At 49.0% G+C, this 13,699-nt stretch overlaps 2 protein-coding genes across 7 annotated transcripts; one reads left to right on the top strand and one right to left on the bottom strand.

The window, feature by feature from the left end:
* Positions 1-31: 31 nt before the first annotated feature.
* Positions 32-1,537, bottom strand: LOC117136900 (26S proteasome non-ATPase regulatory subunit 7). Its single transcript, XM_033298016.1, has 2 exons — positions 1,176-1,537; positions 32-1,110 (listed from the first exon to the last, which is right to left on the bottom strand). The coding sequence occupies exons 1-2, from the start codon at positions 1,348-1,350 to the stop codon at positions 269-271; spliced, it is 1,017 nt and encodes a 338-aa protein (XP_033153907.1). The 5' UTR covers positions 1,351-1,537; the 3' UTR covers positions 32-268.
* Positions 1,538-1,827: 290 nt separating this feature from the next.
* Positions 1,828-12,351, top strand: LOC117135412 (serine/threonine-protein kinase 10). Of its 6 annotated transcripts, XM_033295565.1 has the most exons (14): positions 1,828-1,970; positions 2,726-2,871; positions 3,049-3,488; positions 3,554-3,752; positions 3,812-4,122; positions 4,193-4,333; positions 5,357-5,432; positions 5,497-5,852; positions 5,909-8,140; positions 8,204-8,310; positions 8,368-8,500; positions 9,266-10,246; positions 11,028-11,129; positions 11,339-12,351. In XM_033295565.1, exons 3-14 carry the CDS (start codon positions 3,165-3,167, stop codon positions 11,486-11,488), a joined length of 5,112 nt encoding a protein of 1,703 aa, XP_033151456.1. In that variant the 5' UTR covers positions 1,828-1,970; positions 2,726-2,871; positions 3,049-3,164; the 3' UTR covers positions 11,489-12,351. The 6 variants fall into 6 exon arrangements, 3 of the variants coding, with proteins under 3 accessions (XP_033151456.1, XP_033151454.1, XP_033151455.1); XR_004459024.1 differs by having other exon boundaries at positions 2,763-2,871; positions 9,266-11,054; positions 11,339-11,411; XR_004459022.1 differs by having other exon boundaries at positions 9,266-11,054; positions 11,339-11,411.
* The last annotated feature ends 1,348 nt before the right edge of the window (positions 12,352-13,699 follow it).

Below are 13,699 nucleotides of genomic sequence, written 5' to 3'. Positions count from 1 at the left end.
AGCAAACAATCGGAGTATTTAAATTATTTAATTTTTAATTACATAAACTTGCCATTAGTTAGTTACGCGAAATAATAAGAGGGAGCTTGATTTCATGGGGGCAATGAACGATGAATGGTAGCAATGCTTGATTTCTGAGGCCACTGCACACCCTCGCCGTATGGTCTGCAGATGTGTTCCACTTCCTGGAGAACAGAAGAAGCAGCAGCTAGTCCTGCGGCCCCTGCTTCTTTCGCTTGCGACGGGGCTTGCGCTTTTTCTTCCGCTCCTATTTGCGCGAACCCTTGCCGCCTTCGTCCTTGCCCTTGTCGGCCTTCTCTTCCGCCTTCTTGCCGTCCTTGTCCTTGGTCTCCTTGTTGTCCTTATCCTTGCTATCCTTGTTCTTCTCCTTGGCCTCCTTGCTGTCGCTCTTGCCCTCCTCGGCGTCGCGGTTGGCCAGCTTGTTGTTGATCAGGTTGTGCAGGGCAATGATCGAGCGCACCATGGAGGCCAGGTAGACGACCAGCATCTGGTCGTTGGTCTTCACGTACATTGTGCCCGTGAACTGGTCATTGGTTATGTCGGGCAGCAGGTTGAAGATGTCCTGCAGCTGGTAGACAATCTGGTGGTTGATGGGCATCTTGCTGTCGCCGACGCGCTGCAGATACTGCTTTATGTCGCGCAGCTGGGCATTCAAGCCTTTGAGGCCCATGAGCTGGTTGGTGATCTTTTGCGACAGGCTGCCCACGGTTGTGTCCTTGATGTCACGCAGCAGATGCTCCACGCCCACCTCCTCCGCCTCCTCGGCGCCAATCTCGCTGGGCACATGCTCGAAGGTTTTGCTGGTCGGAGAGCCGTCGTCATGGACCTCCTCCACCGATATGTACGCCTCTGTGGGCAGGCCCAGATCCTTGGGCTTGGCGTCGATGATGACCAGCACGGAATTGGGACAATAGCGCCGGACCAGCTCGTTTATGGCTATGTCGTTTTGGTGGAGCTTGGGACCTGTGTGATACCAGCCCACGACCCGTTCCCTGGCGTTCACCTTCTTGAACATGCCGTACATGTTCTCAAGGTAGTCGTGGTCCAGGAACCACACCGACTTGTCCTTGTCATCCTCGTCGAAGGGCACTGGAAGTCAGAAGCGTATTCTTTTGTTTCATTGTCACGACTTTGGATATAAAGGCAGTACTAACCTGCGAAGCTGTTGGACACATCGAGCACTCCCTTGGATCGCCAGCAGCCCAGAAGGACTCCCACCACGCGCTTCTGGTTGCCAATCTTTCCCATCCGGTTGAAGTGATCCACCACGGACAGCAGAACCAATGGATGCACTATCACTTTGTTTACGCTCACCTCCTGCGACGGCATGTTTGTGCTTTTTCTGGACTTTCGGTTCGGGGGCTTACTATGACGTCTGCGCCGATTGCTAGGTACCGGACTGATTTGTTTTTGACGGGTTTGGCTTCCTGCGACTCCTGTTTTTCGCTAAATTACCTGCAATTTGCGGCAAAAAACTCAGGCCAAAATGACAAGCAGAAACGATTTACAGTGTGGCCGACGCCTCGCTTTCTGTATTTAGTACAAGGCAAGCAAAAGCATGCTTTTCTAAAAATTATTACCTGGTCACACTCGGACTCGGAATACATTATATTAAATATTACATATTCATTATTTTCCGACACTTATAATAAAGTTGTCGTGTTCGGGAAAGAAGTTAATTGTTATCGATTTCTTACAATTGTTAAACAAACCTAATGGTTTTATATGTTATAAAGAGAAGGGTATAGGAGAGTCGGATTACTGGTGTATAATTATCATCCATCCCTGGTATTTTCGCAGTTTTGTCGAACGGCCACACAATGCTGGTGGAAAAATCATGAGAGGAAAAGCGCCGTGCAAACAGTTAGAAAGTGCGCAATCGGACAGCGGAAGTGCGAAAAAGAACGTTTGCTGAGGCTGCACCTGCCGAAAACCAGCTGAAAAGCAAAGTAACTAATCAGCAGTCGACTTAACTTATTATTTTCCCCGCCTGCGTGTGTGTTTGCATAAGTGTGTGTTGTTTCTGTTTTTGCCCTTGGCGAAGGCAAATAGTGCTTCTCTCTTCTGGCACAGATGACCTAAACGGCCATTTTTCGGCGGCGCTGCCAGATCGCCGAACAGGGTGCAATTGCAGCTCAGTGGCAACACGAAGCGTTTGCGCGAGAGAAATTTCCAAGCATTTACGGGGTAAAATACATTTTAAATGGCTTAGTGTGCGGCAAAAACAGTCGAAATAGCGATAGTGCAGTGATTGATAAGGCCGAAAACCGTGGAAGTGACTGTGTGCGAATGAGGTAATATCCCATTCCGTTTGCGTGCGTCCTCAAGTTTCACGCCCATTCGCCGACTATACTTGCTCCGTAATCATCAATGGGATGTTGAATTTAGTTAAAAGTGCGCGTGTTGTTTACAAATTTCACGAATTACGAGCTGGTCAGTGCGAATTGAAGGCGCCTCAACCAATTAGTCAGCTTTGGCATCCGTAAATCCCGGGTTTCGCTGCAATTTCGGCGTAAATAGGTGTTCGGGTGTGGGTCTTGAAGGGGGGAGGGGCTTAAAAGCCCAGAGACCAGCTCACAAATACTCGCAAGCAGAGACACACGCACACACACACACACTCACGCTCTTTTGTCTACGTCTTTGACTTTTTCTCGTTTGTAATCATTTCCCTCCCATTCGTACGTGTTTTTTCTACAAATATTAGAGCTCGCTAGCTGCTAATTAAATTATAAAACATACAGAACACAGAAGCGCTAAAGACGGGCCAACCAAGCCCACAATCCCCGCTTTTTGGCCTATTTCGCTGAACAAAAAAAGAGAAGGAACCGAGGAGAGAGTGCTGCAAAGAAGGTGAGTTTAGGCCACGATATCTGGGCTATGGTCTGCGTTCTAGAACGGGGCAGTTCCACCCCGGATTCCGATTCAGAATGAGATTCAGATTGAAACTTAGAGCCAGACTTGAAACCCTGCCAAGTCTGTGGTATACACCTGCCCGTTCAATCAATAAACGTTTGCCAATGTCCGCAGCTTTCACCAAATCTAGTTTTCCTGCTTGGACTCTCGCCCAGGAGCTCACTATGTAGACTCAACCCAAGAAATCATCATCGTCAGCAGAAGCAGGGGAAATCTACAAGAGAGCCAACATGTCGTTTATCACCAACCTGAAGAAGGTCTTCCACCTCGGCGGGGGTGAGGCCAAGAAGAAGCGCCTGTACAACAACATCAAGATGGACACGGATCCGGCGGAGTTCTGGGAAATGGTCGGCGAACTCGGCGACGGAGCCTTCGGCAAGGTGTACAAGGCGCAGCACAAGGAGCAGAAGCGCTTTGCTGCCGCTAAAATGTGCCAGCTGGAGGACGAGGAGAACCTTAGCGATCACATGGTCGAGATCGACATTCTGTCGGAGATCAAGCACCCAAATATAGTGGAGTTGTATGAGGCCTTTTCCATCGATGATAAGCTGTGGGTGAGTATTTCGAAGTACTTCTAGTTTTATCGGGATTATAAGTCATATCTTGAAATTCCTCTCAGATGCTCATCGAGTACTGCGACGGAGGGGCCCTGGATAGCATTATGGTGGAGCTGGAAAAGCCCCTGACTGAGCCGCAGATTGCCTATGTTTGCAAGCACATGACCGAGGGTCTCACCTTCCTGCATCGCAACAAAGTCATCCATCGTGATTTGAAGGCAGGAAACGTGCTTCTCACAATGGAAGGTGGCGTTAAGTTGGGTAAGTTATCGGTGCTCTTTTCCCAAGCCATCGTCTCAAAGTGGAATCAACTCTTTCAGCGGACTTTGGCGTTTCGGCCAAAAACAAGCACACCATGCAGAAGCACGACACCTTCATTGGCACTCCCTACTGGATGGCGCCGGAGCTGGTGCTTTGCGAAACGTTCCGGGACAACCCGTACGATCACAAAGTGGACATCTGGTCACTGGGCATCACGCTAATCGAGCTGGCGCAGATGGAGCCGCCGAACAGCGAGATGTCGCCCATGCGAGTACTCCTGAAAATTCAAAAGAGCGAGCCGCCCAAGCTGGAGCAGCCTTCTCGATGGAGCAAGGAGTTTAACGACTTCCTGAAGAAGTCCTTAGTCAAGGTGGGTAACCCTCAAATCTTTTTTTTTTTGCTGCCTATTCTAACTTTACATTTGTATTCTTTCTTAACAGGATCCTCAGGTGAGGCCCACGACGGATGTGCTGATGCAGCACGCTTTCATCAACAGAAATCTGGATGCCAAGCCTATCAAGGATCTGCTGCTTGAGTACAAGGCCGAGGTCGTGGAAGAGGTGGTGGATGATGAGACCGAGGTGAGTGTGCCTTGGAAGCCCTTGAATCCCTGTGCCCTGCACCGCACCCTTGTAGTCCAACTGCTAGATGTGATGATAATCTCTACGTTCTCTCACCTCTCCAACTGCTCTTTCTTCTCTCTTACACGCTGCCGCCTGAAAACCCAACCAAATCGCACCGCGCGATACATTATTTTATACGTTTATCTTCGTTTCTTCTCGACTATTCTTTGCCTTGCGTTTATGTTACGTTCTGTTTTGTTCCGCCAAAATGTCGCAATGTTTGTTCTTATCATTTGTATGTGGTTACTTGGAAATAATTGATATAGAAGCTTAAACGCCAAGTGAAGCGGCGCTCGCTCTATCAGAGGGTTGGTAAGTCGTTCTACAGCAAGCTGTCCGTGCTCCGTCCGTTCCTGGCACCCGCACCACTCCCCTCCTCCGTTTCTGCATCCCAGGCACTGTCCTTCAACAGCGGACCCACAATTAGTTTACTCATTTTATCAGCATTGCCAAATGCCGCTTATCACTTAGCTCCTCTGCCGGAGGCATTCTTCGGTCGTTGTGTTTGTTATTGTACTTGGGTTCCTCCGTAAGCCCTCGCTATCGGTTTCTTGCGGTAATTATAGGAAGCACACTTTCAATCACACATGGTTTTAAGTTACTAATCAGTCTGACCAGCACATAGCTGACAAAAGTGTCAGTTTCACTATCTATAAGCTCCTTACGTTAAGACTTAGATATTGTTTATGGAGCAATAACAGATAGAATTTGCGAACAATGCGTTTATTGCTCAACGTCGGATGTAAACAAATTCTTTTAGGGCTGTTTTGGGGTATAGCAATAAAATGAATCTCTGTGGAATTTTAGAATCGAATATTATGCTAATTCGGCATGCCGAATGTAAGAATAGTTTTGCCGTAGGATTGCTATTGCTATTGTAGTAAGAGACAAGTAGATCTAGATCTTGCTAGCCTAACAGCAATTATTTAGGAACTACTTTACGCATGAATATGCTAATGAGCTGTATTTAATCTTTCCCAGGAACCCCGCAACTCGGCGCTCCAGCTCGACCTGGACGATGACTCTGCTTCGCTGCAGAGCCAAGACATTGACAAACGTAAGCATATGAACTTTGGTGCATATTTTTCAACCCTTGCTCACGTTAAACACCGCCTTTGCAGTTCCAGGTACACCTACATCCATTTTGCGGGATGCCAAAGAGCAGTCCCAACCAAGTAGCAGTTTACCAATCGCAGCAGCGGCAACTGCAGCAGCAGCAGCTACAACCACAACTAAAGCAACCACTCCGGACAGACCAAACCACACAAAGGATGACAATGCTGAAGCGGCAGCCCAGCAGCCGCCGCATACCAAAGTGCCTGCTCCAGCGCCGCCGTCGTCCCAACAAACGCCACCACCGCAAGTTCAGCAGCCACCTACACCACCAGCCCAACCCACAGCGGCTGTGCTGCAAAAGAAACCCGAAGATGTGGCAGCTGTTGCAGAAACATCTGAGAAAACCGAATCCGACAAGAAGGTAAACACAACTCATTCAGTTAAATAATGCAAACTGATTTAAATTCTCCCCTATAGCACTTTGTCAAAAAGGGCAAGGCCCCGCCCCCGCCGTCCCCATTGGGTCTTGCAAATGCCAAGCCGGCTGCCAGCGACTCCCAGACGTCTCCCAAAAAACTGGCCACTCCCGAGCCCACTTCTCCAGTCACCACGGCTATTGAGGTGGCCATTGGCCAAGAGGCGATGGAGCCGAAACCGCAGCCGCCATCGCCCACAGCCTCCTCCATTGTGTCTGTGCAATCGGTGGCCTCTTCCAGCTCCTCGGGCAGAGTTTCAAATGCTGTTCTCAGCTCGAGCACTTCCCTTATTACCATTAACAGCGATCCACCCACACCGCATCATCACCAACCGCTGCCACCTCAACCGCAGCACTTGGTTTTGCCAAACAGCTTGGAGTCGGTGAGTCAGATAACAGTTGTGACCAGCACCCATCCGCCGGTGATCATCGACAACTCGGTGGTGCCACCGCAAAACGAGGTGATCATCGTTTCCAATGATATGAATAAGAGCACTCACCTGCATGAATCCTCGACGGACGATGATTTTCCATCGCTGGACGACAGTTTGGGTGATGCCACCACGCCGCCCCACAAGCAATCCTCAATGATATTGGCTGTTAATGAGCCAGCAGGTGTGGTTCCCGCTCCTCCGTCGCAACCGCAAACGTCTTCCACTGTTCACGCACGCAAACTGGATGAAAGTGAGGTGTTAATAGTCAGTCCGTCCTACGCGGATGATGACTCGGCCTATAACACGGCGTCTGGCAGTCATAGCCACGATCACAGTGACCATCTGATGGACACGAGCCACGTCTCCGTGGTCACCGTGGGAGATGAGGGGGTTAAGGTGAAGGACAGCAGCAATGAGCTGGGCAAGCGCCAGCCCAATGGAGTTGGCATTGTGCCGGAAGACGTAAACATCATTGTAAACCGATTCAAGCAGGAGAAGCGGTCGCCGGACAGCTCGCTGAGCGAGAATGGCTCGGTGCGCGGACGGCGTGGTATTGAGGTGCTGGTTGGCGGCAGCGGAGGATCCGACGTGGACAGCATTGGCACAAACACTAGTCAGGAAAGCCGGCACGAAACGGATCACAACAACAAGCAGCAGTATCCAGCGGCCGCACTGATGCCTCCACCACCTCCCTCGTTGACGAATAACCACAATCACGAGACCATTGATGAGGAAGAGGAGGTGGTGATCCGACCCAAGGCTAGGGTTCCGGCCGTAGTTAAGTCTGCAAACGCTCAAGGTCTCACCAAGGAAGAGATTGAGCTGCGCAACCTGCGCAAGAAGACACGGAAGCGCACCCGCAAATTCGAGATCGATGGCGTGCAAATGACCACCACCACAAGCCGAGTAATCTACGGGGACGATGAGAACGGACGAATCTACGATGATCACGACTTCCGTAAGCAGGAGCTGCGTGAACTAAAGCTGCTGCAGAAGCAGGAGAAGAAACAGCAGACAGAACTGCACTTAAAGGAGCAGCAGGCCAAGGAACAGCAGGATCGTCGCTTTGAGCAGGAGCGCTCCTCGCTGGAAAAGACCTACGAGGCGGACATGGATATGTTGGCGCGTCAGCACAAGCAGCTGGTGGAAAAGACAGAGCAGACGCAGGAGAACGAGCTGCGCTCCTCATCTAAACGCATTCGCTCCGAGCAGGAGCAAGAGTTGAAGATCTTCCGAGAGAATCTCAAGCAGGAGATCCGACTGCTCAAGCAGGAAGTTGACCTGTTTCCGAAGGACAAGCGCAAGGATGAGTTCAAGCAGCGGCGTTCAGCCATGGAATTGGACCACGAAGAGAAGGAACGCGCCTTCCTGGATTCCTTAAAGGAGAGGCATGAGCTCCTACTAAGGCGATTAAGCGAGAAGCATCGAGACCACCTGGCCACTATCAACCGCAACTTCTTGCAGCAGAAACAGAATGCCATGAGGACGCGGGAGGCCCTTCTCTGGGAACTAGAGGAGAAGCAGCTTCACGAACGGCATCAGTTGTCCAAGCGGCATGTAAAGGAACTATGCTTCATGCAGCGACATCAGATGATAATCCGGCACGAGAAGGAGCTGGACCAGGTGAAGCGCATGTTGCAGCGTAAGGAGGAGGACATGGTCAAGAAGCAGACAATGGAAAAGCGGGCTCTGCCGAAGCGCATCCGTGCAGAGCGCAAAGCGCGAGATCTTATGTTCCGTGAATCCCTGCGAATTTCCACGAACCTAGATCCTGAAATCGAACGCGATCGCTTGAAGAAGGTAGGAATGAATTGTGGTTTACAGACAGAATCAGAATTCAACTAATCCCTATTTCAAATACAGTTCCAGGAGCAAGAGAAGAAGCGGTATATGCAGGAGGAGCGACGCTTCGAAGTCAAGCATCAGAAGCAATTGGAAGAGCTACGCGCTACTCGCGAAAGCGCCATAAAGTGAGTAGCTGGCCAAATGGATTCCCTGGGCAAATACTTATTCTATTCCTTTTGCAGAGAGCTGGAGCAACTTCAGAACGAAAAGCGAAGGGCTCTGGTGGAGCACGAACACTCCAAGCTTTCCGAGATCGATGAGCGACTGAAGGGGGAGCTGCGCGAGTGGCGCGAACAGTTGGTGCCCCGTAAACAGGTGTGTATGCAAATCCTCGTTCGAGATCCGCCCAAGAGCGCTCTCAGCCAAAAGCTCTCCGCCCTATTTCGTTGGTGTTATGTGTTTTTTAATGTACAAAGTAGATCAACTCGTTTGATATAAGTTGGTAATGATACTTATTGTATATTTATTGGTTTACGGTGAACTGTGGTGTCTTGTGCCCCCTTTATCCTTTAAAACTGAAACCCATCCCCACCCGTTCCGTCAAAGTTGTGCGGTTTGTAGATGAGCATCAGTCGACGTGAAGAGGTGAAACAGGTGGAATAACGATTGGTCGTTTAATTGTCTGACTTGTCATACAGTTAAACGGCTTCTGACTCATTTTTTTATATAGCTGAAATAGAGGCAATGAATCATCAGTTAGCTAATCTATTTTGAATTGAAAAGCGTGTCTGCCACTGATACGAGAACTGGGACAAAGACAGACGAACCCCGAGCTCATCTTCAAACCGCTGCAACTAGACTGAACCAAGGCTGAACTTAATCCAATTATTTTTTCAACTTTTTCTCTCTCTTTACACCCACGCAAATGCATTCACTTTGGTGGCCTACTGTACCTACTACTACCTACAAAACTTAACCAAAAACAAAAAAAAAAACCGAAACCGATAACTGATAAAATTTAAACAAAATATAAAAATGCTTACCGCTGTGCTTCCCAACTACTAACCAAAAACCAACCAACCAACCGATCAACGGATTTGGTCATGCATGTGTTTAACAACCAAATTAAACCGAGCGTAGGAACTGAACCGTCAGATCAAGCTGGCCATTGATCAGCACGAAAAGCGATTCGGCCTTGTGGCCAACCGCGAGGAGTTCGAGGATCAGGAGGTCAAGCTGCCCGCCCACCTGCGCAACATCTACAACGAGCGATCCTCACGCATTCTGCCCCGCAACACCTTTATCGACCCTCAAAACATGCCGCGCTCTCGCTCCTCGCTCCTAATGATGGGAGGTGGTGGCAACCGTCTGTCCAACTTCCGCGGATCAGCTCCAGATCTTAGCCGCAGTGTGCCCAGCACTCCCATTATGCACAAACAACAGAGATCGCAGATGATAAGCGATCAGGTGCTAGAAGAGGACGAGGAGCAGATGCTGAGCGAGCAGATGAAGCGGGCCAGCGTCGCCACGCTTCCGGCGCAAAACCAACTTCGTCTTATAACTCAGCTTCCGGCAAACGAGCTCGTGAAGGTGGTGACCTCCACTCCACCACTGAACAGCGCGGAGGATGTGAACTCCAAGCCAGCCATGAGCACATTCAGAGGCAGTACGCCGCCCAAAACACCAGATGATCTGGGCTTGGTCACCAATCGATTCAGCCGCCTTGACACCAAGGCTGCGGCGGAGGCCAGCGGCGTGGAGCTGCGCATTCACGAGGGGCCAGTGCTAACTGCGCACACTCAGCGGCTGCTGCACACCACCTCCTTTGCTATCAAGCGACCCTCGCTGGCCAGCCGGAGCAGCGGTAGATCCTCCCTGAGCAGTGCGCAGTCGATGTACAACATAAACGAGCTGTCCACGCGGTTCACCAGTGATGCGGACCTGATATTTGACTCCGGACGCAAGGCAGCCGCCCTGCTAGACGAAGTGCAGCCGCAGCTACGGTCCTCCGTTAAGCCAGGACACAGTCGTGCCAACGGAAGCGTCGCCTCGGCCGACTCCGCCGCCTCTTCCGAGGATATCTACTACGACCTGTATGCGGCGCAGTACAGACTGCCGAGAGTCAATCAGCGGCAGCACAGCTGCGAGGAGGACTCGTCGGCCATCTAAGAAACGAAGGCGTAGATCATCGCGATCAGCACTTGCCACGTTACAGCAGCCAGTTTCCCGCATGCACCTCATCTACTACACTAACCAGCCAATCAACCTGTACTCACACCTACTGACACCGAATCAACCTGCTTTACATTCCTCGCTGGTGCTGGCTAACTGCACATTCCTCGTAGAACCCCTTTCCCCAAACACTTCATCCTGCTAACCGAATTTGTAAAGCTTTTCTCACCTAATTACCTGCAACGGAAAATGCCATACACTCTGTCTTGCCAAAAGTTGATTGTTTGTTGGAAATGCTATTTTGATGAACGAAAGTGGATTACTTGTTTGCCTATTTTTAATGTTAAAGTATTTTCTTGACTTGGATCAGCCCTCCGCCTCCAAATTCATTCCATTTAAGCAGTATTATCGAAGTACTTAGTAAACGAAAACGATAAGAGTATAACGAATGATAAAGAGTACATTCCACATTCCACTTAGCAACATGCCAAGCATTTGTGTAGCCATATCTTACTCTAAACATTCTTATAACTATGAAATACTTACAAATAAATATTACCATATCGCAAATTTCATGATGCTTCACTGTACACACCCACTCTTATATATAAACACCCACATGCAAACAACAACGCGCTGCTATCGAAAACCAAACAAAAACCAAACCGAATCAAAAATCTGTATCCAAAAACTTTTCTTGCCGGCTCTCCTCTTCTCGTAATGTGTAAAGCAACTACAGCAACGGCTGCAACAAGAGGTTAGTCCTTTGATCTATCCCCAGTGCGCTTCCCAGCCATTCGATATGACCCAGGGCCCTGCAACTGGAGCTCGCGTATCTGATGGTTCCGGAAGGCACTGCGTATTCTATGTATAGTTATTCAGCTCTAAGTGTCCTACTAATGCATGCGCTATTCAGCTAACTTCCCCCGCCCTTTCTACTCTCTAACTTGATGATGTATAGATTGCGATTGAATGTTGTTGCCCAGTAAAGTGCATCCTTGCCCTGAGAAATACTAATGATACTCCCATGTTTTGCACCAGCGCCTCGAGGAGACCTTCGCCCAGCAGCTGGACGAGATGGAGACCCTGTACGGAGGCGCCCTGATTGTGTCCATGCCCTCGGACACGCTGCAGCGAGATCACTTCACCGGCTCGACGCGCAGCAGCCTCAGCTCGTATTCCGAGGGCTGAGGCCAAGAAATAGCGGTGCCCGGGGACGGGAAGCAGCCTGTCGAACCGGCGAACAAAGGAACTGCAGCGGCAGCAGCTATGACAGCTATGCAGAACGTAACAAAACAATTGTCAGCCATCCATTAAGGCTTCCGCCAGAGATTGAGCGCCTCTGCCTTGCTTATATATGTATATGTAAGAGAGAGTATATATGTTTTAGATGGTCATGTATGTATGTAAGTCGGGCCAAGCAGCGCGTGGGGTCAAGCTTAGTTTTTGTGTCGTAAATGTATTGCATAAGTTTAATTTTATTATCCTTCAGTGTACGTTAGCCTATTGTTCTATTATTATTATTATTATTACTGTACATGTCTATCGATCTGGTGAAATCCAACGCGTTACAATACCATATCTTCGAGTATACATGCCACATGTATATTATACACATACATATATGTTATGTATGCGAGAAACCGTCGTGGGCAGAATTAAATTTACTTAATATTTATCTACGTTTAACACACCACTCACACTCCCGAAGACAAGAGGACAAACATACATACGTACACCAAACAAATATTTTTTGTTGACCTTATCGCTATTGTAAATATATCTATAGTACTTGTATCTTAGCTATGCAACTTAACACACACACACAGAGACACATCCACGGAAAGTTTAGCAAAAGTTAATGAGTAGCAACAGAAGAAATATGTGAGATGTTGGGATTCCATGAAACAAATTGTGTGAGCGCTCGAGTTTCGAGCTGCAGACGGACGCAGATATGCAGATCGATAATGAGGGGCCGTCGGGTAAACGTAAAAGATATTTATATTTGTACAAGTTTATGCTTATATATTTTATATAAATATATATATATATATTTAAAACAAACAAAAACAATATTCAACAAAAAAATATTAAAAGAAAGAAAAAGACAAATTAGCGATCTTTTATTGGGGAGTAAGCCGCCTTGGCCAATTACACGAAACTCACTTTCCTCATTCCTAGATAAATTCAATTTAGCAAGATTAAAGTCAAACTTTGCCGACGAAACTTCAGCGGCTTAACTGCAGTAACTCAACTTGACTGGAAGCTAAAGTGAAATTGTGCTTGAGCGTTGGAAAATATGTCAGTACCGAAAATGGCCAAACTCTCGCCAGCATTCCAACGGCATCCGTCCCCTGGGTCCGGCATTTCTCTAGCTGGGCGATGGCATGCTGAGCCTTTCGATTACATGGTCAACGGTGCGTATGGGTAACGTGGTGGCACTGCAAAGAATTTTCCGGCTTCCGAGAGCGTGGTGTCACTACCAAATTCCAGCATGTGGCTGCATTGGCCACTGCTAGAGCCGACCTCCCTGCTGCGCCCGCCAGCTTGGCCAGTTATTGCAGCAGTTATTGGAACGGTGTCTTCCCAGGACCACACCCTCGGCCCACTCGCTCAATCAATTCGCCCCTAATCCGAGCTGGGCCTCGCCCCATCCGCATCCTCCGGCTCCCTGTGCCCCGGCGGCACAGAGCTCTTACTCATCTTTCCTTTTGCATTGTCCATTTATGTATTTTTATATCACATGTGGTGGCATGACGAGCGCACAGAAGTATCCGCAGTCGCAGACCTAAGCACATGCCAGGCCCAAGGGAAAGTGCGGGCTTGTCGGTTGCCGGGATTCGGGTGGTTGGTGTGGCGCCTCCTCCGCCGAGGTGCTCGTGGGCTGGGTGTGGGTCGCGGGTGCACTGCCAGTGCCAGTGCCATGTCCGCTGCCTTAGTTCCATTGTTGTCCAGTTTAAACGCAACATGAGTTGCTATTAATAAAGCCAAGGCACTTGAGGGACCTGCTCGCAATCGACGAAGGGTTCGAAGTGAAAGTACTGTAATGTAATTAGCTGGAAGATGGGCAATAACTTCAGTTATTACCCAGAATAACGAACTTTCTGAAAATTGTAAGTTTAGTAATAGGAAAGGTCTTAAATAATTCTGGTCCATCATACTATTTCGAGCACTCAACAAGCCCAAGCTGTGTTTACCTTTCCTAATGCTCTGAGAATAGAATCCTCCAGTCGAAGTTCGCTCAAAGCCCAAGTGGTTATTTTCCTCACACGCTCGGAATGCCCATTGAACTGGCAATTGTGACCGTACGCCGCTGGTGTTATTTAATTGAAATGTGAGAATGCGCTTTTCCAGCGCTTCCACTTCACACGAACACCCTCGCAGCGACACTCACACAAATGC

This window comes from Drosophila mauritiana, chromosome 2R (genome assembly GCF_004382145.1).
Source record: "Drosophila mauritiana strain mau12 chromosome 2R, ASM438214v1, whole genome shotgun sequence".
Taxonomy (NCBI): domain Eukaryota; kingdom Metazoa; phylum Arthropoda; class Insecta; order Diptera; family Drosophilidae; genus Drosophila; species Drosophila mauritiana.
This window is presented reverse-complemented; position numbering and strand designations above follow the sequence as displayed.

Excerpts from the sequence above, each read along its gene's own strand:
- LOC117136900 (XM_033298016.1), bottom strand. The coding sequence starts at position 1,350 with ATGCCGTCGCAGGAGGTGAGCGTAAACAAAGTGATAGTGCATCCATTG. Across the intron at positions 1,111-1,175 it reads TGTGTCCAACAGCTTCGCAG|TGCCCTTCGACGAGGATGAC; the intron begins GTTAGTACTGCC and ends TCTGACTTCCAG.
- LOC117135412 (XM_033295565.1), top strand. The coding sequence starts at position 3,165 with ATGTCGTTTATCACCAACCTGAAGAAGGTCTTCCACCTCGGCGGGGGT. Across the intron at positions 4,123-4,192 it reads TGAAGAAGTCCTTAGTCAAG|GATCCTCAGGTGAGGCCCAC; the intron begins GTGGGTAACCCT and ends CTTTCTTAACAG. Across the intron at positions 8,501-9,265 it reads AGTTGGTGCCCCGTAAACAG|GAACTGAACCGTCAGATCAA; the intron begins GTGTGTATGCAA and ends AACCGAGCGTAG.